Source organism: Pongo pygmaeus, chromosome 10, assembly GCF_028885625.2.
Source record: "Pongo pygmaeus isolate AG05252 chromosome 10, NHGRI_mPonPyg2-v2.0_pri, whole genome shotgun sequence".
In the NCBI taxonomy this organism is placed as follows: Eukaryota; Metazoa; Chordata; class Mammalia; order Primates; family Hominidae; genus Pongo; species Pongo pygmaeus.
In genome coordinates, this window is record NC_072383.2 from 129,978,768 (window position 1) to 130,003,863 (window position 25,096).

Consider the following 25,096-nt stretch of genomic DNA (forward strand, 5'->3'; position numbering starts at 1 on the left):
TGTCTTTCGGCATTTTAATTCTGATGTGTCTGGGTGTATATCTCATTGTGTTTACCTGTTTTTTTTTTTCTTTTTGAGACAGGGTTTCAATCACCCAGGCTGGAGTGCAGTGGCACCATCTTGGCTCACTGCAACCTCCACCTCCCAGCCTCAAGTGATGCTTCCACCTCACCCTCTTGAGTAGCTGGGACCACAGGTACATGCCACCATGCCTGGCTAATTTTTGTATTTTTGTAGAGACAGAGTTTCTCCATGTTGTCCAGGCTGGTTCTGAACTTTTGGGCACAAGCAGTCCTCCCACTTCAGCCTCCCAAAGGGCTGGGATTACAGGTGTGACCCACCATGCCTGGCCCACTTTTTGGTGTTTATTGAGCTTCTTAGATGTGTAGATTAATTCTCTTTATCAAATTTGGGAACATTTCAGCCATTATTTATTGAAATACTTTTTATGTTCCTTTCTCTGTCTCCTGTCTTTCTGATATTCCCGTTATGAACAGGTTGGTATGCTTAATGGTGTTCCACGTTTCTCTGAGACTCTTGATTTTTCTTCATTCTTTTTTTTTCTTTGTTCTTCAAATTGCATAATCTTTCTTTATTTCTCTTCAGGTTCACTGATTCTACTTTCAGTTTGGATCTATTTTGGAACCCCTCTAGTGGATTTTTAAAATTTCAGTTATACTTTTCAACTGCAGAATTTTCATTTGGTTCTTTTTTTAGAATTTTGATCTCTTTATTGCTATTCTGTGTTTGATGAGACAGGGTCGTTACGTGTTCCCTTACTTTTTCAAAGATAGTTTCATTTAGTTCTTTGAACATATTTGTAATGATTGCTTTGAAGTCTCTTTTTTTGATAAATATGACAACTGAGCCTTCTCACAGGCAGTTTCTGTTGCCTGGATTTTTCCCCATGTATGTGTTACACTTTCTGGTTTCTTTGTATATCTCATAGTTTTTTGTTGAAGACTTGTCATCTTAGATGATACATTGTAACCACCCTTGATACTGATTCCCTCCTTCGTGGCTTCTCCCTGCTTGCTTATTTATTTGTTTAGTAACTTGGCTGGACTATTTAGCACAGTCTGTTTCCCTTGTGGTGTGATTCCTCTGACATCACTCCCCAGAGGGCAGTCTTAGGCATGTGCAGTCACCCTGGGATGGCAGTGGTTTTAGCAGGGCTCTCTCTGTGTGTCTCCATGGCCTCTTTCTCAAGCTATCTGCTTATGTTTGTATGACACCATCTGTTAGCTTCCAATAATTGCCAGCCTGTGGCTCTGTTGTTTCCAACAATAGCTTGGGGCACATGCTGCTCTACAGCTTGATCTGATTAAATCCAGGCCCCTATTTCTCCGCATCCTCTGCACATGTACCCTAAAACTTAAAGTATAATAATAATAAAATAAAAAAATAATAAAAAATAAAAATATTTCCATCTTCTTGAGAAAAAAAAAAAATTCCAGGCCCCTTCATAGGGGTATTTTTGAGGCCAGTCTTTGAGGTTTGTTCTGACCCCAGGAAGGCTCTTCTTAGCTGTCCCTTCCCTGGCTCTCTCCGGTAAACCAGCTAGAATATGGTTCATCTTGGTGTTGTCACGGAGCCACCAGCTTCCTCTTCATTCCCTGCTGCAAAGGTTCTGTTCTTTCCCAGACTACCTCAGGCTTGAACTTCTCCACTCTGGTTCAAATCAGTTCCCATGGGGAGCACTTTGGAGTTCTTTAACCTAATGGGTAGCTTGTTTTCCTGGGAAGAATTCCTGAGGCACTGCTCTGGAGCTGCAGGCAAGGACAGTGGCCCACTTTTTGTGGAGTGACATGTCTGCCTCTCATGCAGGGCACTGAGTGGGGGAAATAGCTTTGAATCTTCAGAGCTTGTCTCTCCCAGTGTAGAACCTCTGCCCTGTGCGTCAACAGAGATGAGGGCAGTGAGGCCCCAGTGTTCTGAGCCTGCCACACCTGGACAGACCCTGCATACTCTGAGTTGGAGGAGGAAGGGAGTCCCAACCTTTCAGCTGCTTTTACCTGGAGTAGAGCTTCTAAAGCACAAAGTTGGGGGAAATGAGAAATGCCGGCAGCCTTCCCCACCTCCCCCAGCCTGGGGAGATACCGTAGCCCTGGACTAGGAGCTAGAGGGAGTGGAGCCCTGTCTTCTTGCCCACACCTACTTGGAGCAGAGCCTGTCTCACTCCACGCTGGGCAGGGAAGCAGGTTTTGGCTGAAGTGCCACAGACTCAGTCTTCTTACAAGATTTAGTAGATTTTCTTGAGCCAGTTTTTCTTAATTTGCTGTATACCCTTAGGAAAATGTACAGAGAATTAAATGAGTGATAGCTGTCTCTGGGGAGGGGTCTGCTGAGTGACTTGTGCTGTCATTCTGGAAGTCAACTCCCCAGTGATGTGGCTTCTTTGCTGAGCTTTGCCCTTGCCTATCCCAAGGGGTCCCAGTGAGCACTGGAGGCTCTGGGTTGGGCTGTGCATTGACACTTAGCATTCTCGCAATTGTTGTGAAACACTGACCAGACATGAGGGACCTGCTACTTGTTTCAAATACATTTAATTTTCACAGTCTTCATTATGCAAGTAGCAGGTAAACAGGCTTACTTTGTGCTTTGAGTTGGCAAATGTAATTTATCTGAGGATTAAGTGGAGGTAAATTGTGCTCCCCTCGTGGCTCCCTGGGGAGACTGAAGAGGCCACTTGGGCAGCCACCTCCAGACTGCGGCTGGTCATGCAGGGAGCTCCCCGAGTCACCACGGATGTCCTCCGTCCTGCCTCGCTGCTCATGCTGTATCATCATGAGGATGCTTTTGCACACGCTGGTCCTGAGACCCGTGTCCTCTGCCCTCCCTCCAGGTCACGCATGAACTGCTTCTTCAGGCCTCTGTGATGCCCCAGAGAGGAGAGCTGCTCCTTCTGATGATATCTGACCTCATCAGGGAGGATTTAGAGGATGATTTACGGCCAACTATCTGTAGTTTATTATAGTTTCTTTATGGGTACAGTCATGTAATTTAGAGGCATATGTGCATGTGTGCACGCACACACACTCACACTCTCCATAAGCCACAGAAAAGACAGCTGGGGTGAACGAAAAGTGTCTGCAGGATTTGTTGCTAGAGTGAGAGGAATCTATGTAGCGGGGCTGTCTGTGTCGCCGATAGGATAGGGTTGGGGTGTGTGTGTGACAGACAGAGAATCTAAGCCAAACCAATCCAGCCTGGAAGGATGTTTTATTTGATCTGCACAATGCTGGAGGGAAAAAATGAATTATTTGCCAATATTTTAAGATTGAGGGATTTTACACAAGATTACAAAGTTCTTTTGAAAAATGAGGAGATCCGATGCCCTGAGTTTATATTCCTCTTTGACAACAGCGGCTACAACTGTGTGGTTTCTGATACGAATGCGGCCCCAGTAGGAGACTGAGCTTGTAGTCCCTAACACAGCTCTTGCAAATGGAGCGCTGGCTGGTTCTGTGAGTCCTGCAACCTCCATCTATCTCCCTGTCAGCTTTCCCTTAATTAATTTCATCAGGAGCCCAAGAACTGTGTCTTTCATTCCAAATGGATTGGAGCTGGCTACAAGCTGAAGTCGGGGGGTCTGCAGGCAGTTGGGCTCTTTCGACCTTCGGTTTTTAATTAAGGAGCTGGAGGCCCACCCAGAGCATGGTGGGGGGAGCCCCTGGGAGGTGGCTTCTTCCTGCAGATTTCACCCTGGCCTTACTCTAGTTTTTGAGCAATATTATTTTTTGGAAACCTAGAGACTGTTCTGAAGCTGAGGTGGGGTGGGGGTGGGGCATCAAATCCACACCTTACCTTAAGGTGTTGTTGACTGCTAGACTTGTGCGAGGAACTCCGAAGGGAGGGACAGATAGCCTCTGTCCTCAAGGAGTCCACAAGGTAGCCAGGAGGGCAGAGTGACAAGCATTGGAGAGTTTACGTATCACTGAAGCAGACAAGAAACTCTGATTGCAAACTCAGAGGTGAAGAGAATGTAACTCGTTTTATTTTTCTTTATTGCAACTTAGTTTCTTTTGTGAGCTCCTATTCCTCTGGGGACAAAACTTAATCTTAGTTCCAGGCCCCACCTTTCTCTGAAGCTGCATTTTCATTCCAGGGAGATTGCATAATGCCACGATCACAGGAGGGGGATCAGTCAGGGTAGGCGGGCAAGGCTGCAATAACAAACAGCTTCCATCCTTCCTTGGTTTTAAAGAACAAATATCATTTTCCTGTGCATGCTACATGTCCACGGTGGCCAGTGGTGGTGGACAGTGAAGAGCCCAGGCTGACAGAGAAGGCACCGCCTCGAGCCATTGCTGGATGCTGTGCAAGGGAAGGGGTCAGAGAGGACACTGCACTGGAAATCATGTGCTCAGCCCTTAAGACATGTGTCCCTTCTGTACACAACTCAGTGCCCAGAACCAGCCCCATGGCCTCAAGAGCCCCGAGGGGCAGGGGTGTGGACCTCCCCTGTGCTCACATGTGGGGCATCTGGAAATAGGTGGCACCAGTGACTTCCACAGTTCCCTGGTATTGTCTCCCTCCACCCCATCTGTCGAGACACCTTGCCCCTGCGCCCATCCTCCCAGGCCTTCGCTTCACCCACCTCAGTTAATCTCTCATAACACATGCTCCTCACCTGCCCCTCAATCTTAGGGGGCAGATGCCAAGGACAGCACCAGTCCGGTCCCTCTGAAGGTCACCGTGTTGCAAAGAGGAGCACCCAAAGTAAATGTTTGTGATAACAGGGCCAGAGGGACTTCAAATTGTCTGCAGAAGCATGTTCCAGGTCTGCCTGGGTTACTGTGTGAGAGTTTCAGACGACAGCAGTGGTAGGAAAGGGGTGAGGTCTGAGCTGGTTGATGATAGAGATTATTGCAGGATTAGCTTCATCATCGAGGGGCTCATCATTCATAGACAGCTCATATCATCCTCATGCCCTAATGAGGAAGGCAACTCATTACATTCCCACGGTCTGAGCACAGAATTTCGGCTGGTTCCTTGCAGCTGCACAGCTGGTCCCAGGCAGCCCCAGGAATAGAACGAGGTGTCTTCTGGCCCCAAAGCCCAAGCTCTTCCCACTCACTGTCTTCATCTTACTGCCCCTCTTCTTATCCTCCCACTTAGGAATGTTTTCTTCTTAAAAAGCCCCACAAAGTCACTCATCCAGACTTCATAGCTCCTGCAGCTCATTTTGGAGAAAGCAGACAGTGGGGCCCACCCTGTTCTCAGACCCTTTGTCCTTGCCCATGGCTTGGCCTCTGCTGGACACAGGGGTAGATGCACGGGAAGAAATGGCAGAGGAGCTCACGTAGGGAAACTCAAAGTGACAGGATAACAAAGGCCCACAGTCACTGCTGGGCCCCAACTGTGTGCCTCTTCCACAGAGGCTGCCTGGTCTCCTTCTGGACAACTTTATTGCCCAGACATTCTGTAATGCATTTAAATCCTTTTGACATTTAAAACAAAGTATTTCAGAGACAAGACTGTCCAGGAAATGTCTTTCCAGGGTAATTAACTTAAAACCCAAACCCTGATGTTTGGAAGGGCAGGCACGGCGTGTACTCCGCCCCCAGAGGGCACTGGAGGGCTGTGGCCTGGAGGCACTCGGGCGGGTGCCGGAGCTGCTGGTGGATGCCAGGAGCCACCTTCCCTCCTCCTTCTTCCTCTGGAGCAGAAATCTCCCAGAACCTGTATGACTTCAGCTACTGAGGCAGAGAGCCGCATGCTCTTCGTGCGCTTCTGTCCCCCACCCTGCTTCTCTTGAGCATCCTCCTGGGGAAAAGGTTCAGGGGTGGAGTAAGGAGCTGGTCCTTTGCAGTCTCTCCATCTCTCTCCCATCCTTCCCTGCAGAGGGAGCAGAGGACAGAGGCTGCTGTGCTCAGGGTGGCTGCACCAGAGCAGGCCCCGTGGACAATGCCCCACTTTCTGAGTAACCAGAAGTGTGTTCTTTTCAGAAACAGATTCCCATTCGTGCAGGATCTGTTTCAAAGCTCACATGTGCATGTGGAAGCAGAGCCATGTTTCCAGACAAATTCCGTGGATGGCTGAGCTCGAGGAGTGTTGCAATGCGATCTTCCTTTTGGAGAGTCATAAGACACATTAGCCTACAAAACCTCTGCACTTTCAAAGTGAAAGTTGAGGCCAGTTCAGATTTGGGTTAGGTCAGTTTCTACAAGTAGTGTGGCCATAGAGTGTTTTCGCTGCAGAATGACGAAGCTCTGGGGACTGCTGTGATCCAGATGCTTTCTACCTCATTCGTGGGCCTCCCTTCTATCACCACCCCCCAAAGTCTCACTTGGCTTTGTCAAATATTAAACACGTTTAATTTGTCACACTCAGTTTCAAGTAATAGAAATCCAACTTGAACTGGCTAAGGCAAAAAGGGAATGTAATGGCTCATATAACAAAAAAGTTCTAAGATGCTGGACTTCAGATATGGCTTGATCCATGAGCTTAAGTAACATAATCAAGATTTTATTTTCTTTTTCCGTTTCTCAGATCTGATCTCCTCTGTGTTGGAGCCACGCACTCTCTTGTGGTGCCAAAATGGCTGCCCGGACCCCAAGCTCACTGACATCCTTATCCTCTTAGGGGCTCGGTAGAAAAGAGTTTCTTCTCAGCAGTTTCGAAGAAAGCCCTTGATTGAGTCTCATTGGGCCAGCCAGGGTCACATGCCTATCTTTGAACCAATAGCTGTGGCTGGGGGATTTGATGTTCCAGTCAGCCAGTCCTGGGTCCCATGCCTCAGAGCCAGGAAGAAACCAGCCCACCTGGACCTCATGGAAAGATGGAGCATGATAGGTTCCCTAAGGAAATTATGGGCTCGAATAGTATAAGAATGTGGACTGTGTGCGTGGCAAAGTCAGCCACGCCCGATGTCCCCTCAGTCCCAGCTGATCTCACACCTTTCCACCGCTGCTCTGGAACAGGGCTTCTCAACCAACACTATAAATACTTGGGCTGGGTGACTCTTGTGGGGCACTCTTGTGCATTGTAGGGTGTTTAGCAGAAGCCCTGGCCTCTGCCTGCCTGATTCCATCCCATTATGACAACCCTAGATGACTTAAGCCATTGCCAGTTCTCTTGTGGGGCCACCTTGGCCCTGGTTGAGAACCACAGGTCTAGATAGACCAAGCTGAGCTTCCCTTCCTGCCAGTCACAATGCCACATCTCACCCACGTGGTTTGTTTTGATGAAGACTCATACACTTTCTTGTCTAATACATAAGTGTGAACATGTGAGTATGAGTGTGTGTGTGTGTGTTATTCCTTTGTTTAGACTAAAAGTTCTTTGAGGATAGGGGCTGTTCTGTGTCCCAACAATTAGCACATAGTTCCCTCTCTGTATACATATATCAGGTGTACAAGGAATGAAGAAAGGAAGGAGGGCGAGGGGGGAGGGAGGGAAGAAAACTGGAGCAAGTGAACATTATATTCTCTGGTCTTCTGCAGGTTTTCCTCTTCTGATCTGCATCATTTCACTGTCATTTGCCATGGACAGTTACGGAACAAGCAACAAGTAAGTGCAGGGCTTTGCCTTGCTTTTGGCAGGCGTTCCATGGAACAGCTTGTGGCGAGAGCCCCATGGCTCTTGCCTTCCTGTGCTGTTTTGGGTGCAGGGGTGCTGTGCAAAGCTGGCTCCCACAGGCCTAGCCAGTGAGAAAGTTGTGGTCCAGGGAGAGGGAGAAACAACCCAGCTGTGCTCTGGATGTTTTGGGGCCTTGGAACTAGCAACAAAGACCACAGAGTGCCTCCAGGAATAGCAGGGGGCTTGGTAGGAGTTTCTGCTTGGAAATTTTTCATCCACGTGGTCTTCTCAGACACAGTTCTGGTCATCCACGGAGGCTAAATTGTGACCCTTTCACCCTTTCTTGGGGTGGTCAGCAAGGGCACTGTGCAGACCGTGTGCCCAGTAACTCACAGGGAGCAGGTACACGCATGTTGGAGTAAGTGGGGCCTACTGTGCACCAGGCAGGTGGTCTTGAGGGTCCCATTGCTTGGGTAGTAGGGGATGGACCTTATGATGTCCAGTATCTCCTGTTGCCACTTGAAATGCAGCTCATGGGTCCACAGTTGTGTCAGGAAGAGGATGGGATGATGCTGAGGGACCAGATCAGCTGTTCAGGTTCCAGAAATATGATTTTCTTTCCTTACAAGTAAAAGAGCTTTCACTCAAATGTCGCTTGGAAGCTGCTACCTGTTCTAGCCATGCTGAGAAACCACTGAGTGAAAACATGGAAGATAAATATTGATGGTGCTTACAAACAGAAAGGAAGTTGAGCATTTTCACAGCTTCAGAATGAGATAATAGTACAGACGAATAGTGAAACTGGGAGAAATCCAGCCTTTTCCATGTTTCAGTTTCCCTGAAGGCGAAGCATTTGTAGAAGGCAGTGTCTGAGAGCACAGTGAAACAAGTGTGGTTATGCAGATCACTGTTCTGGCCCATCCTTTCAATTCTGGATGCTGTTAGAAGTTGAGGGACTAATTAGAAGAAGAATGTTCTCTTCAAACACAGCTTGATGGCATTTGTTTCCTTTTATCGCATCTGGAGCTTGGGGATGCTGAACTCACTCACAGTCCTGAGTCCCAGGGTCTGACTCTAATATAAGCCTTTTCCCACACTCTTGCCTGAAAGCCAGGCAGCACCAGCCAGGTTCAGGAAGCTCACCAGGTTTCTGAACAGGATAGAGTATCTATCAGAAGCCCCTCATCGACTTAAAATTCTGCATGAAATGCTGGAAAGCACAATCTCTGTCTTTGCAGAAGCATCCCACTCTCCAGAGAGCCTGGTTTGAATCACACCTTTGCAGAGGTACCACTCAGACTTGCGGTGCATTTTCCTTTTAAACAGTGCATCCTCAGATGAGAGGTTTCTCCTCTCCGTGCTCTGGGTGTGCAGCTGTGAATGAGCCTCTTGCAGGTGCTGTCTCTTGTTTTGGGGCATTTGCCGTCTCCTGGTCCGGGAGGCTTTGGGGAGGAATGGGGGCAGGGAGGCAGTGTGCCCACAGTGATCTCTGAAGTCACCTGAGCTATTTAGGGCTCAGATTCCTCATCTGCAGGATGGGAGTGATCATAGCGCCCACCTCAGGGGCAGCATAGGATTAAATGGGATGATGGAGTTTGTTGTGCTGTGGGGCAGACCTGCTGCTCAGTGAGCAGTCACCGAGGGATGAAATAAGCCAGCCCCGGGGAGACATCACATTGTGTGCTGGTGAGGACTGCACCACGCACCTGCCCAGATGCAATTAAAGGCACTCCAGGTCCTTGGGAAACAGTGTCCAGGAGTCAAGAAGATGAGAGGTCCTAGGGAATCTTTGGCTCTTGACAGTGCCGTAGGCTCTGGAGATGAAATTGTGAAGGAGCTGGCTTTTTTTTTGCCTGAGTTCTGGGGGTCACTTCTCAGAGGCCAGATCCTCAAACTGGACCCTCCTCTCAGGACATCAGAGCAATCACTAGGACCCTCTGGAACCTTTCCTCTCAGTTGGAGGGCTGAGGGAGTGGAACTGACCCCAAGCTTTGGGTATATGGGAATGGTCGGGTGCTGCATCGCTGACAACTCATCAGTATGGTAATCCCTCACAGAAGGCCCCTATTGGGTCATATTTGAAGTGCTCTGCAGGAAAGCCAGTCCCCAGCAAAGGTCTATTTCATAATGAAATTAAAATCTATTTTGGATTTTGGCTAAACCCTCCAGAGGTTGCTGTCCTGGTCTTCAAACCTGGAAAATCCTTTCCAAGAATGAGATGTGGGATCATCATGGATAAAAATACATTTGCAGGGATTAGGAAAGTTGTATGACTGCCCCAGGTGGACCCTGTAGCTGAGAAAGACATCACCTTAGCAACTACTTTTGGATGAAGGTACGCTGGCAGGTGGAACGAGGTTGTTGAAGTAACGGCTCTGCTTCCCTCCGCAGTTGCTGGCTGTCGTTGGCGAGTGGCGCCATCTGGGCCTTTGTAGCACCTGCCCTGTTTGTCATCGTGGTACGTTTCCTGCCCTTGTGGGCGCAGAGCGGGGCTGGGGAGGGGCAGGAGGAGAGGGTGCGGGGCTCTGGAGATGGCATGGGGCCCCCCGAGGAGCTTCTGAAGGATGCAGCGTCGTTCCTCGGTCACTCCTCACTAGGGCTCCTCTGGGCCAGTGACTGAGGGTCTTATTTCCCTGAATGCTCAGGAAGGTGGTGCTTTCCAGGCGGGTCCACTCAAGGCCCCAGAGCTCTTCCAGCCAAGGCGGCAGGTGCAGGCACACAGCCCTGAGAACAGCACAGGCGCGGGCTCGTCCTTCCCCATCCTCCGGCGCCTTCTCACCCACCGGCTAGCTCCTTGCTGAGAAGTCACCAGGACTCCAAGGCTGCAGAGGGGAATCTTAGCAGAAGCCTCCTGGGAATCACACATAACTGTTACAGTGGTTTGCAAGTGACAGAAAACCCAACTCAGAGTTTTTTGTTGTTGTTTTTGTTATTGTTTTTTTGAGACGGAGTCTCACTTTGTCTCCCAGGCTGGAGTGCAGTGGTGCGATCTCACCGCAACCTCTGCCTCCTGGGTTCAGGCGATTCTCCTGCTTCACCCTCCCGAGTAGCTGGGATTACAGCCATGCGCCACCACACCCAGCTAATTTTGTATTTTTAGTAGAGACGGGGTTTCACCGTGTTGGCCAGGCTGGTCTCGAACTCCTGACCTCAGGTGATCTGCCGGCCTCGGTCTCCCAAAGTGCTGGGATTACAGGCGTGAGCCACTGTGCCTGGCCCCAACTCTGAGTTTAAACACGGATGGGGATGTACCGGCTTCTGAGTCAGGACCATCTGTGGGGAGGCTGTGCCCGGGGCTCCTGCACCGCGCTGGGATGAGGCTCGTCTCTCATCTTCTCTGCCTCCCCGGATGAAAACAGAGGCTTTTTCCCAGCACTCCCAGCGGAAGTCCCAGGCTGGTTCTCATTGGCTGTGGTGAGTCATGTGTCTGTCCCAGAACCAATCAGGGAAATGGGATGGAGTCCAATGATTGGTCAGGTCTGCCTCACGTGATTTCTTTGTGCAGTTAGCACCGGTGGACACCAGGAGCTGCTGGCATGATGGGGTCGTGATTACAGGGTGTGACCTCAGCAGAGTCTGTGCTTTCCCTTCTGTACTTCCACGTGCCTGTCTCTGAGGGCCCTGGCTGGTTGGGCCCGGGCTGTGCGTCCTGGCCCAGGCTTCCCGTCTGCAGGTTGGGTCAGGGCCCCGCAGCGAACTGGAGCAGCTCCCTGGGCTGAGGGGCGTCAGGGGCCAAGGGGCGTTGGGCGGGGCGCCACCAGCCGAGGGGCAGGAATCTTTGTGCAAGCAGAGGAGGTCGCAAGGGAAAGGCTTGTGGCATCAGAGCCTCCCTCACAGCGTCTACAGAGCTCCGAGTAGGGCTGGTTTTTCTTTCAGTGAGTCCCTGTCAGCTCCAGAGGGGACGCCTTTGGGGCTGTGCGGTTGAGCTCTTAGGATCTGGGGCCAGAGCGTCTCCCTGGGGCTGCGTGAGGATCGCCTGCCATCGCTTTACCGACTCTACCCTTTAAAGAGTGTCAGAGGCTTCAGTGAGAGGTCCTCGCGCTCCCTGAGGGTCTGGGAGGACCATTCATTTTGTCAACCAAAATGCAAAAACGCTTTCAGAACGGACTCCAGGCCCTTCAGTCATCAAACTCCTGGCTGGAGCATGGCCAGTTGGGAGGGGGTTTAAAGGACGTTTAGTGACAGAGAGTGGGAAGGGTAAGTTGTATTCAAGTCTGCTGTTCTTTATTCTCCCTCTCTGTACTGACTTGAACCCTCTAGAACTGCAGGGCCTGGGCAGAACAGGCCCCTATGTCAGACATTGTCCTGGTCATCTGGCTTTCATGTCTGACCGTGGTCAGTGACAGCTGGGGTTCCGAGGTGGCTCTGCCTGGCTCCTTCACCACCCACATGGCGTGGGGCCCGGCGCCAGGAACCCAGCACCCCTGTGGCTCCCAGCTTCACTAGAGTCCCTTTTGTCATTCCCGAGGGGACATTACCTTTAGGGCCCCACCCCCTACCCCACTGCTTGTTGTCAGTGGCCATCATTCCTGGAGGACAGAACGAGCCCTCAAACTCATTACATAATTGAATTACCTGGGGGGTTGTTTTGTTTTGTTTTGTTTTTTTGCAACAGAGCCTTCGCTCTGTCGCCCAGGCCGGAGTGCAGTGGCACGATCTTGGCTTACTGCAACCTCTGCTTCCCAGGTTCAAGCAATTCTCTTGCCTCAGCTGGGACTACAGGCAGGTGCCACCATGCCCAGCAAATTTTTGTATTTTTAGTAGAAACGGTTTCACCATGTTGGCCAGACTGGTCTCAAACTCCTGACCTCAGGTGATCCACCCGCCTCGGCCTCCCGAAGTGCTGGGACTGCAGGCGTGAGCCACTGCGCCCGGCCCTGGGAAGCTTTAAGAGTATTCCTGCCTAAGCTCCACCTCCTGAAGTTTCGGCTTCTTGGCCTTTAGAATCTTCCAGATGATTCTTAGCACAGCTGGCTTGAGGTCCTCATGCCCTCCTGGGACATTGGTAGCAACAGACAGATTGGAAGGGAGGCAAGAGCTAAATGGGGCAGCCTTAAAAGATTCCAGGTTCAGGCCGGGCACGGTGGCTCACGCCTGTAATCCCAGCACTTTGGGAGGCCGAGGCGGGCGGATCATGAGGTCAGGAGATCGAGACCATCCTGGCTAACACAGTGAAACCCCGCCTCTGCTAAAAATACAAAAAAAATTAGCCGGGCGTGGTGGTGGGCGCCTGTAGTCCCAGCTACTCGGGAGGCTGAGGCAGGAGAATGGCGTGAACCCGGGAGGCGGAGCTTGCAGGTGAGCCGAGATCGCGCCACTGCACTCCAGCCTAGGCGATAGAGTGAGACTCTATCTCAAAAAAAAAAAAAAAAGATTCCAGGTTCAAGTGCAGAGGCCAGCAAATGGCAGCAGTGTGGCCCACTGCCTGCTTTTGTAGATCAAGTTTTCTTGGCACACAGCCACGTCCATTGATTTGCACATTGTCTGTGGCTGCTTTCAGGCTAAAACAGCTGAGCTGAATAGTTGCAACAACGACTGCGTGGCCCGCAAAGCCGAAAGTACTAACTGGCTCTTGGCAGAAGGCATATCAACCTCGGGGCCAGGGGGTGCCGTGGAGGTTCAAGCCGACCCCTGCAGGGAGTGCCGTGGAGGGGGGTTGGGGGTCTTGTCCCTCCCACGTCTTCAGAGGATCCCAGGGTTTGTGCCATCTGGGTTAATTCCTCATTTACTGACAAGTCCTCGGCCTTATTTCCAGATGAAGAAAGCAGGTTTTGGGATCACAAGTATAGCATGACCCCATTTGTTTAAAAAGTTAAAAGCTCTATATGGGTACACACTCACATGTGAACATATAACTGAATAAGAAAATGCCCGGACAGATGCACACAAAATAATGGTTCCCTAAGGAGAGGTTTGGGTTTGGGGAGTATGTTCTTCAAGATTGTATGCATCTAAAAACACCCATGTATTGCCTGCATAATTTGAAAATTAAAAACTTTTAGGAAGCTGTGTGTTTGCATTAGGATATGTGGTTTCCCTGTGTCCTGGCAAGGTTCGTCCTGAAAAGGCAAGAACTTGGGAGACAGTAAAGGGTCACTGTAGGGCCTGCTGGGCCTAGGGTTGAGGAGAAAAGGGCAGAGCCCAGAGACTTCCAGTAACACCCCCACCAGGCATCTACCGCCAAACACACATGCTGCCCACTGTCCCTTCTCGAATTGTTCTCTGCTATAAGGCAGGGAAATGGATTTTCATTCACTCTGTGATTCCAGTTACACAAAATGCAAACATGCCCGCAGGCCCAGCATTCCCTGGTGTCTTAGTCTATAGGGCTGCTGTAACACAGGACCACAGGCTGCACAGCTTAAACAAATTTATTTTCTCATAGTTTTGGAAGCCGGAAGTCCAAGATCGAGGTGTCGCCAGGGTTAGTTTCTCCCGAGGCCCCTCTCCTTAGCTCGTAGATAACTGTCTTTTCCCTGTGTCCTCACATGCTTTTCCCTCTGTGCACGTCTGCATCTTAATCTCCTCTTAAAATAAATGACTGCTTAAGCCAGTCATTGGATTAAAGCTCACCCTAGTGACGTCGTTTTAACTTAATTACATCTTTAAAGAACCTGTCTCCAAATGGTCTTGTTCATAGGTACAGAGGCTTAGGGCTCCAGCATGTGAATTTAAGGGGACATAGTTCAGCCCATGACACCTGATTTTCCAGAAGCCACAGAGCCTAGACACCCTGTTCCCCCAAAGAACAGGGACTCTGTGGATGTCAGGGGCACTTTAGCCTGAGCCTTCAAAATGGCTTGTTCTGTGCTGGCCCCACCGAGGAAAGAAGGAGAGTGCCTCCAGGTCTCGGGAAGAGAAGGAGTCTCTGATTTAAAATCTTTGTCTCCCTTGGGGAGAAGCCAGGGTAGCTATGTGTCTATATAGAGACAGATAGAGATATGGTTACAGATATATATACAGAGGTATAGATGCAAACAGATACATAGAGACAGATACACAGATAGAAATGTAGATACAGATATAGGCAGATACATGGATACAGATACAAATACAGACATAGATACAGATGCATTGCTATAGATTCATAGGTACAGCTAAGCATAAATATAGATACAGATATATACAGATGCTCCTGAACTTACAATGGGATTAAGTCCTGATAAACTCATTATAAGCAGAAAATATCGTAAATTGAAAATGTGTTTAATACATATCACCTACAGAACCATCATAGCCTAGCCTAGCCTACCTCAAACATTCTCAGAACTCTTACATTAGCCTAGAGTTGGGCAAAATCATCTAACACAAAGCCTCTTTATAATGCAATGTTGAATATCAAATGAAATTGAATACTGGAAGTGAAAAACTAGTTGTATAGGTTTGCAGAGTACAGTTTGTACTGACATGTCTTGCTTTCACACCACTGAAAAGGCAAAAAATTGTTACTCGAACCTTCCTAAGTTAGGAACTGTCTGTAGATACATGTAGATACTGATACATAGATACGGATACCTAAATACAGACAGACAGAGACATACTCCTGTGGTTTGAATGTTTCCCTCAAAGTTCATGTAACTTAATATCCAGTACAACAGGTTCGGAGAGGTGGAACCTTAGGAACTGATTAGGTTGTGAGGGCTTTGCTCTCGTGAGTGAGTTAATGCTGCTATTGTGGGAGTGATTTCATTATTGAACAAGTGGGTTTCTGATTAAAAGTTGAGTTTTGCCCCCTTCTCTCTCTCTGTGCTCTCTTGCTTTTCCGACTTCTGCTATGGGACAGTGCAGCAAGAAGGCCCTTACCAGATGCAGGCCCCTCGACTTTGGATTTTCCAGTCTCCCAAACTGTAAGAAATAAATCTCTGTTCTTTATAAATTACCCAGTCTGTGGTATTCTGTTATAGTAGCAGAAAACAGACTGAGGCACACACTGTTGTGTAAACTACATATTTGTGTATGTGTGTATGTACCTGTATAGCCCTTTCATTGTGAAATAGTGGTGTCCAGCTCAGTGTTTATTCACAAATCAACATTCTGGTGACCCTGAGCTAGGTCAAGAAACAGAACACCAGGATTCCTATGCAGTCCTGCCTCCCTCCTCCCACCAGAGATCACCGTGATCTTAGCTTTCATAGTAGCCACGAGACCTTTGCTTTACAGTTCTTCTGCCTCCATGTGCATTCCGGTTTTTCTTCTGCAGCGAGGCCTGTGAGTTGTTTCTTTGACATCTGTCTGCCTTTAGTGGGGAGATGCTTAGCTGCTGAACATCCGTGGTGCTCACACTGTACATGCCTCACTCCCAGGGCATTTTCCGATTTGTAGTCGAGTGTGGGTGTACCATACGGCAAGGCATGGATGAGGATGAGTGAAATGGAGTGAGGGGGGCCAGGCCTGATTCTGTTTTATATTTTCATGAAATGTCAAATTTGTGCCACTCGCAGCCAGAGTCCCCCACTTAACTGCACCGATGCAGGATTGGAGGCCGTGGTGAGCCGCTCCTCCTCTTATGAAGCCACAGCAAATGTATCATCCTGAAAAGATGGAAAAAATGTGCCTGGAAAATGAAACCAGACTGACCCAAGCTAAAAGAAAAAAAAAGACCCAGCAAAATCTTTGGAGAAAAAGGAAAGATGATGAATTCTGACAAGTAATAATGTGATCAGCTTAACTGTTGTGAAACACTTAGAGTGGATCTTATGCAAAGCGGTCAAGATAAAGTAAAGGACTTGAAATCGCAAATTAATCACTCGTAGCATTTCACATTGGCAAAACATCTTGCTGCAAGTTGATCATCCTTTCAGTGGCCTTGTCAGAAAAGTCTGGGAACAGTCATGTGTGCATCTTTCAGCTTTACAGCTGAGAGGTCCGGGGCAGAAGCACACTTCATAGCCTCCAGCGGCAAAGCAGGAGTGATGATGAGACCTCTGAGCTTATGTGGGTGTTGGTTGTGATGGGACCCTGAGCTCAGGTGGGGTGTTGGTTGTAATGACACCCTGAGCTTATGTGGGTGTTGGTTGTGATGGGACCCTGAGCTCAGGTGGGGTGTTGTATGATGGAACCCTGAGCTCAGGTGAGGTGTTGGTTGTGTTGGTTGTGATGGGACTCTGAGCTCAGGTGGGGTGTTGGTTGTGTTGGTTGTGATGGGATTCTGAGCTCAGGTGGGGTGTTGTATGATGGAACCCTGAGCTCAGGTGAGGTGTTGGTTGTGTTGGTTGTGATGGGGTTCTGAGCTCAGGTGGGGTGTTGGTTGATGGGACCCTGAGCTCAGGTGGGGTGTTGTATGATGGAACGCTGAGCTCAGGTGAGGTGTTGGTTGTGTTGGTTGTGATGGGATTCTGAGCTCAGGTGGGGTGTTGGTTGATGGGAACTCTGCACTCACTCAAGTTGCTTGAGACCCTCTCCAACGTCTCCAGGCATCCCTCTCATGGGTCCCAGGCTTCACGGTTTCTCCATCCCCTGAATCACTGAAACACTGCATGGCTGAGTTTCTATTCCACTTGAGCCCAAGGACACTGCTCAGTCGTTCACAGGAAATGGGTTTCATATTATTTCCTTTTAATTTATAATTGTTTAAAACTAAAATTTAAAGAATTTGATTTTTGAATTGGCAACACAAAATTTAAAGGAAAAGCCTAAGAATCTGTGCATAAATGTGTCTGCCCATGTATGTTTCTGCAATTCCTGGTTTCCACCCTCCCTCCAAACAGGCAACCCGTGATGCTGGTTTCATGGGGATCCCGGGCTTTTGTGCAGATGGGGGGCTATAACTACATACCCACCCCATCGCGGCCTTCATTGCATGTGGGGGTGTGGCTTCTTCGCCGAGGAAGAGCTGCCTCAGTCTGTCTCAGACCCACAAAGTGTTCCACAGAGTGGGTGTGGACGGCAGCCCCGCCCTGCTGTCTGGGTGTGAGTGACAGGCCCGCCCTGCTGTCTGGGTGTGAGTGACAGGTCTGCCCTGCTGTCTGGGTGTGAGTGACAGGCCTGCCCTGCTGTCTGAGTGTGAGTGACAGGCCCGCCCTGCTGTCTGGGTGTGCTTGGCAGCCCCACCCTGCTGTCTGGGTGTGGACGTTCAGGTTGTTTCCAATCTTGTTACAGATAAGGCCCCTGCCTATGTCAGTGGGTGAGGTACCCAGAATAGAAATCCCTCAAGGGAAAGGGGCATGAGTTGCAGAATGGCAGAGTCAGGACCTGGGGAAATCTCCACCCCCAGAACAAGGAAAGAACTGGAAGAATTGTTTTGAAAAATATTCGGAATTCTAGAAACAAAGGCATGCACACTAAAAGCGTTTATTCAAGAAAAACTTCTGAATCTCAGTAAGAAGGGCAGGCAGGGTCTGTGGCAGTTTGACTTGGGGCACCTTCCATCTCCACCTTCCTCTCTGTGAGATGCTGTAGCCACCACTGGAGGCACGAAAGTTCTTCCCAGGCAGATGGCCAAGGCCAGCCTGCCCCGAGGGCACGGGCCCCACTCACACATCAGTGACCATCAGCCGTCTGCATTTGAAATCCCCACTCGAAGTAATAACTGCACATTAGTCACTTACGTGTTTGTCACTGTCCTAGTTGAATCATCACTGCATTTGAAAACCACTGACCTGTCATCCACGCTGCTTCTGCTTTCTGCTCCTAGTTGAGTGTGGCTTTCTTGTCGTTACACAGTGAGGTTGGCTGGAGGGCATCAGCATTTCTGGACATGCTCTTTGTGCAGACGCCATGCTGGGTGGCTAATATGTTCACTTCTTTTCCCTTCCCTGGCCTTTGGACCCTTCTATTATTAGCCTCACTTTACAGATAGGAAAATAAGGGCAACTAAGGTGCATCAGACTGTCAGCTGAGCTGGGCGTGAGCTGAGCTGCCAGGTGTTGAGGTGGTCAGTGAAGACAGGAGCTGAGGAGGGAACAGTTGGGGTGCTCACTGCCACAATAGTGTCCTAAGGGGCTAGGCAGGAGGGGGTGGCCCCACCACGCACCATTCTCCCCCAAAGAACAGCACCAGGAGGGTCTGAAGCCTCCGTGCAGACAGGGCCGGTCTCCTGCTGAGAGAGCCCTGGGCGGGGGGCTCCTGCTGATTCACGGGCTTGGGAGCTGCGCGAGGAGGAAGGGGAAGGGCTCACAGTGGAAAAGTCCTGGGCACAGAAGGTACCTTCAGGGCCCCTAGGGTGGGGCGGGCTCAGCAGGTGCTTTAGAAAGGCCTGGCGCGGGCGCCTAGGTGAGGGGTGCAGATGTGCGGAAGAGCCAGGCTGGCCCATCCCGTGCGGGGGAACAGCGAGGCTGGCCCTCTGACTGCAGCTCCCTTCAGAGACTGGCAGGCTCTGGCTGCACCCAGGCTGGCGTGGGGACAGCAGCTGCCCTGTGAGGCTGGCCAGGTAGAGCCCTGTTCATTGCCTGAAAGTTCGAGCCTGAGATTTCACACAGAGGACTTTACCCTGGAACTGGACTCCTTGCTGACTCTGTACACGGCCTCAGAATTTTTCAGACACAAGGGAGAAGGCTAACCCTCACCCTAACCCTGCAGCCAGAGGACATTAGGGGGCTCTTCCCCATGCTGTGCCTGCCTTGCCAGCCTCCTACTGATGGAGCTGCCCAGGTGAGGGGCAGGTTGTGCTGAAGCCTCTGCCACGGGCCCCTCAGTGCCCCGCCCACCCCCATAGGTCCCAACAGGAGCCTTCCAGCAGTTTCCCAGCAAGGAGGGGTGCTGGCAGATGATGCCCGTCTGCCGCAGCTTCTGTGGGTCACACAGCCGCAGGCCTGGGCCGGGGCGGGAGATGAGAGCCAGCTGCTGTGCTGGGGCCTGGCACATTGAGCAGTCATTTGCACAGTGGGCACTGTCCTTCTCGTCACCTGGGGCACTGAGGCTCAGAGGACCTGGGTGAGTTGCCCAGGGTCACACTAACGAAGCAAATGCTAAGATGAGGTCTGGCCCAGGCTCATGCCCTCATGCCTGGATGTGTTCCTGGGGCTAGAACTTGTCTCTGCTGTCTTCTCAGCGCAGGAGCTCTCACAGGCAAGCATGCATGTTGTGTGTGTTGGTAAAAGCCCACGGAACAGGGTGAGATTTGTCCCAGTGACGCCTCTGTGTCCCAGGAGGCCTGGCTGGGCAGGGGTAGCCTGTGGTGAGGGCAGTGGCCAGGTGGGTGCAGTTCTCCTGCAGGTGCAGCCCAGGCGCTCCTCACCTTCCTTCGTGTCTTCTTGTGCAGGTCAACATTGGCATCCTCATCGCTGTGACCAGAGTCATCTCACAGATCAGCGCCGACAACTACAAGATCCATGGAGACCCCAGTGCCTTCAAGTAAGTTGACCTCAGGCTGCCAGCAGTGCCATGGCCCTTCTGCCCCCAGAGGACTGCTTTGAGATCCTCTGGATCTCAGGAGAGATAGCCACTCCTGCCTCCTGTGGCCGGCACCAGAGTCCTCCACTAGCTCGGTGTCCCTGTGATCTCGGGGCAGCTCTGGCTTCACGTCCTCGCTTGGCTCTCGTGACCCAGGACAGGGCCTTTACCCAGCCCCAGAGCTTCCATGTGTAGAAGAACGGAGTCTACGGAGTTCTGCTAGGGATTTCTTCACCCCAGGGTGATGAGCAGCTGGGGGCGGCAACGGGGAAGATTCTAGAGCCAGAAAGCCCCTGCCAGTCCTGTGTCTGCCCTGGCCATCTGCTGGGCTCAGCGAGTTATTTAGCCCCTCAGCACCTCGCCTTCCTCACGTGCAGAACGGGATGATAACAGGTTCCCCCTCAGCTGGCACATCAGGGAAGGTCCAAGGGAGAGTAGTGTCCTGGTGTGCTCTGGGCTGCCCACCTGGAGAAGGGGTGGGGTCTCTGTGAGGGATTCCAGCCACACAACTCACTGCCATCGGGGGTGTCCTGACCCGCATCTGTTAGGGCCCAGACGATTGCAGGTGACAGAATCCCAGCATACACTGGCCTAAGCAGAAGGGGGACTCACTGACGCAGCTGACTGCAAAGTCCGGAGCTCAGAAGCCTTGGTGTTGCAGGAATTCTTTGGCAGTTGCAGCAGCGGGGCCCAGCTCCTCCTTCGCATCCTCGGTGTTGGCTTCAGGCCGAGGTCGACTCTGCCCCCTGGTGGCAGAATGGCTGCGGCAGGGGTTCAGGCCCACGGGGGAGTCCCTGTCCCACCTGCTCAGACAGAGGCCTGCGCCTGGAGGATGGGGACTCTGGCTGGACCTGTGCCCTCCCTGAGCCAGACCCTGTAGAGGGGGATTCACTCATATGACCATGTGACTGTTCAGTCAGCACCCCCAAACCACAGGGCTGAAAGCTGGGGAGGCCATCCCTCACAGGGAATTTGGGGGGTTTGTGAAAAGCAGGGCACGGGTACCAGGCAGCTGACATTTTGTAATGTTACTTCAGCCACCGTATATCTTTTCTGATGTGAAAGCAAAAGTGGTAAATATGTCAGCAGTGAATCTATGAGAGAATTAGTCTGTAATGAATTCCAAACACCATAAATTAACCTGACAAGAGGCTGCAGCCTCCTTGGGCTGTTTAGCTCCTGGAAACCTTCCAGACTTGTGCCCCGTGCAAGAAGAGATGCTCGTAGGGTCAGAGATCACGTCCTTTCCTCTTCCATTGCTGAGACCAGGCTGGTCTCCTGGACCTCTCATGGCCTGGCCAGGGAGGGACCTGTCCCTTCCTCACCCCAGCCCTCAGCTCCCCAGGCCCTCACCTCAGCGTTCAGGGTCAGCCAGTCTGTTGCCAGCTTGTCTCCAGCAAAAGCTCACACTCCCCTGTCTGAGCCCCCACGAGACCACTACTTTCACTGTCACCAGAACACCCCTGTGCACCTGCCCTGCACCTGTGCACCGCCTTCCATCTCTACCCCACTGCCCCCCATCCTCCCATCAGTGCCCACCCAGGAAGCAGCTTCTGTCCACTGCCTTTGCTTCTCCATAGAAATGTCCTCCAAGCGACAGGCTGGCACTGTGTCTGCAGCTCTTGTGAAGGCTCGAGGTAGCGTGCCCCGGGAGAGCATGCCCAGGTCTTTGCAGGGCACAGCTGAAGGCATTGCCCATCCTTCCCACATGAGTCTGCACCTGGCAGGCCAGAGATGCGTCCCTCCCGGGGAGGTGCAGGCAGGCGTCTCTGGGGACAGACCCCTCTGGGTCCCTCTCCATTGTGTAACCCAGCACATTCCCCAATGCCTTCAGCTCCTCTCCTTTGGGCGGCCAGGTCTACCCCCCAGGGATGCTTCCTCACAATCTTCTTAGTGTGGATTATGTAACACTTGACTCCCAGGGCTGACAAAGCACAGCCAGGGAGCAGGCGCCAGGCAGGAAGAGGCAGTCACTGCATCGTGAGGAAGCTTCCCCAGCACCTTCCTATTCTTCATCCTCTGGTTTTACTCTAGTGATTTTCTTAGTGCCAAGCAGCCCAGTACTCAGTGAATAACAAGATAAGATTCTTCCTCAGGGGCCCTCCACAGGGTTGGCTTTCACTTCCCCGCCACCCCCCCACCCCAAGAAGTGGAGAATAGAATAGGTGAGGTCTGAGAAGGGGGAGAAGCCTGGCTTTCACTTTTTAAAAAAGTCTCTGTTTATTGATTGTGATTCCAGACTCCTGAAAAAGAAGCAGAGAATGGTCAGGTTTTACAAGTGGGACCTTGGGGGAGGGGGTGTGAGGGTGAGGCCCCCACGGAAATGCACCCATGAGCAGGTGGCTGTGGGGGCTGGAGACTCAAGGCCTGAGCCCCCCAGGCCAGGGCTGACCTTGGGGGAGCAGAAGGGGGTCATAGAGAGGAAAGCACACCCCCTTCCCAGAGCCTCCTTCAGATCCAGGGACCCCTCTCCTTCCGCTTTTGACCAGGGACACTGACAGCTCTGGCCGTGTTGAGAGTCCTCACAGCTTCAGCTCAGCGTCTTCCCCCAAGATCTTCTTCTATTGTTCATTTTAAGAAAAGTCAAACCATCACTTTAAAAGTAGCACATTTTGGTACCTATTTCTCGGTGACCTTTCCTTTCAAATATGGTTTCCCGGGATCTAAAGATTGTAGCTGAATAATGCATGATATTTTTGTTTCCCAGAAACAGGTGTTTTATTTTTATTGCATTAGTGTTATGAGAACAAGCTGGCTGCAGCTTCTCTGCGATCTGAAGTGCTGGAACAATTCTGGGTTTTATAGAAGCCCGTTGCCAGGAGCTGTCACTGCCAGGCTCTTGGGCTCTTGACAAGGAAGCTCATTATGGCTGTGTCTCACCTCCTCCGGGGAGGTGCCGGATCTGTGTGCAGCACTGTTGCATGTCCGTCCATTTGTTCATCATTCATTCATTCATTCATTCATTCAATGTTTATTTCCTGAGAGCCTCTGAGTCCTGGCGCCGGGATGCACTTTGGGGTTACAGAGAAAAAAAGACCAAGTTCCAGCCTTTATGGAACCCACAGTCTATGAGGGAGACAATCTCAGTCACTGGGCTGAGTGATGAGGGGCAAACTGAGGCATGTGACAGTGGCTGACCTGGGCAGCAGGAACTCCGTCAGTCTCTAGACTTTTCTCTGAAGCTCAAAGGCAGAAGGTCCCTGTTGTGGAAAGCCCAGCTGTTTCAGAAGTCAGGATGGACTGGACTTGAGGTAGCTGGCCATGATTGACACTGCACATCGGAATGGCTTTGAGGTAGACAGCTGGTGGGCCCAGTCAGAGTGGGTGCTAACTCTGGCCCAGGTGGGGACGTCTGCATACCCTCTGGTTCTGCCCCTGATGAAACCCTGTATCGCCTTAGCCATTACCAGGGGCTGTGGGGCCTCAGTTTCCTTATTATACAATGGGGTCAATACATAACCTGCCTCTCCTGTGTCAAGAGGGCCCATGGGGCTCTAGGGAGATAAAAACGCGTGCTGATGGGGGTGGTGTGTTCGGCGATGGGACTCTGTGAGTTCACGGTGCAGTTCAGCGAGCCCTTGTTTAGCACGTCCTTTGAGCATGAGCAGGGACATGAAGATGATCACTTGGTCCTGCCCTGTGAGAACTCACTATCAGTGTCACAGGAGGGCTCGGGTGGTCAGCGGGGGACATGCGGGCTGCAGCCCAGCGAGGCCTGGAGAATTCTTCCCGGCCGTGGCCTCATTTCAGGCCCGGGCCTCATTGCCCCGTTCCAAGTGTCTCACAGGAGGCCTGGGTTCCAGACGCTGCGGGGGACCCTGTGCTGCTTCAGTCCCCCGAATCTCTCCTCTGCGGCCTGGCTCCTCCTCATCTTTGCAAACAGCTCAAATGCAAGCCCTGGGCCTGGACAGATTCTCCCTATGGCCTGGGTGAACCCTGGGTGCTACCTGAACTTTTCCAGAGCTCTCTCCCACCCACCAGCTGTAAGGGATGGAGGTGTGGAAACACCGAGGCTCCTCCCAGGTAAATGCCTCAACCAGGGCTACCTGTAGGGAGGACCCCAGGTCTTGCTCCTAGCAGGGCGGTGCCTGCACCCGTCTGGAAGCCTGGCGTCTCGAGGGCAGTCCTCACAGCCTGCACCTGCCCTCCTGCCGCTCAGGGTGACTGTCGCTGTTTCTCTCCAGGTTGACGGCCAAGGCAGTGGCCGTGCTGCTGCCCATCCTGGGCACCTCGTGGGTCTTTGGCGTGCTTGCTGTCAATGGTTGTGCTGTGGTTTTCCAGTACATGTTCGCCACGCTCAACTCCCTGCAGGTGAGAGCCCGCGGGGATTGGCAGGGAGGTGGGGCCGCCAGCCGTCAGGGACTGGCAGGGAGGCGGGGCCGCCAGCCATCAGGAGCAGGCTTGCAGGGGGCTAGGGCTGCAGGGGCAGGAGGCAGGCCTGCCTTCCCCGCCACACCTTAGGAGCCTGTAATGCGGGGCGTCCCCGAAGCCTGAGGACTCTCAGAAAGTGGGGCCTGCAGGATCCTGACCCCTTCAGGGCGGGGCTGCCTATGCTTCTGGCCAGCATCTGTAGTTGGCATGTCCTGGCTGGGAATGGAGGACAGTAAGACAGTCAGCCTGCGGCAGCTCTGGAAAGAGAGTCAGGCAGAGAGGTGGCCAGGGCGGCCCCCAGGTGCTGTCCTCTGTGCGAAGGGCCAGGGAGGGTCACCTGGGAACCAAAGACTTGGGATGCGCAGGGTCAGGGCCTTCAGACCCACAGTCCCCCGAGGAAGGGCGGGCATGGGTCCCCGTCACCGTCCACTGCCCTCCTGGCCCTCCCTGGGCTACTCAAGTTGCGTCTGTGCCTGCAGGCCAGTGGCACGTCTTCCGGAAGTGCCTGCCCTTCCCCGCACTGAGCCTGCCTGGGAACTCACCTGCTGCTGCACCTTTGCCCACGTAGCACCCCCTCTCTGAACTCGGTCCGAGCAGCTGCCTGAATCTAGGTTGGATCACAGGGTGGGACCCAGGATGCCCCTCCGTCCTCACAGGCCCCGGGTCATGGGACCTGGTGTCACAGCGTGCGGTGCCAGTGCCACTCCCAGGCTGCGTGGGAGGGACCTCTAGTGTTCCTAACTGCGTGCAAAGGGCTCTAATCTCTGCGTTTCTTCCCTTTCTTCCCAGGGACTGTTCATATTCCTCTTTCATTGTCTCCTGAATTCAGAGGTATGTCCGCTCTACTCCTGGCAGTGTGCAGCTGGCTTTT

General features: G+C 51.8%; 1 protein-coding gene across 9 annotated transcripts in view; it reads left to right on the plus strand.

Annotated features, from left to right (window-relative positions):
- Positions 1-25,096, plus strand: part of ADGRD1 (adhesion G protein-coupled receptor D1) — a 188,396-nt gene that overhangs the window by 158,853 nt on the left and 4,447 nt on the right. For all 9 annotated transcript variants that reach the window (XM_063646825.1, XM_063646827.1, XM_054444290.2 and 6 more), the window contains 5 exons: positions 7,449-7,515; positions 9,916-9,982; positions 19,724-19,815; positions 24,039-24,165; positions 25,015-25,056. In XM_063646825.1, coding sequence (XP_063502895.1) covers positions 7,449-7,515; positions 9,916-9,982; positions 19,724-19,815; positions 24,039-24,165; positions 25,015-25,056 — 395 coding nt within the window. The remainder of the gene's footprint in view (positions 1-7,448; positions 7,516-9,915; positions 9,983-19,723; positions 19,816-24,038; positions 24,166-25,014; positions 25,057-25,096) is intronic.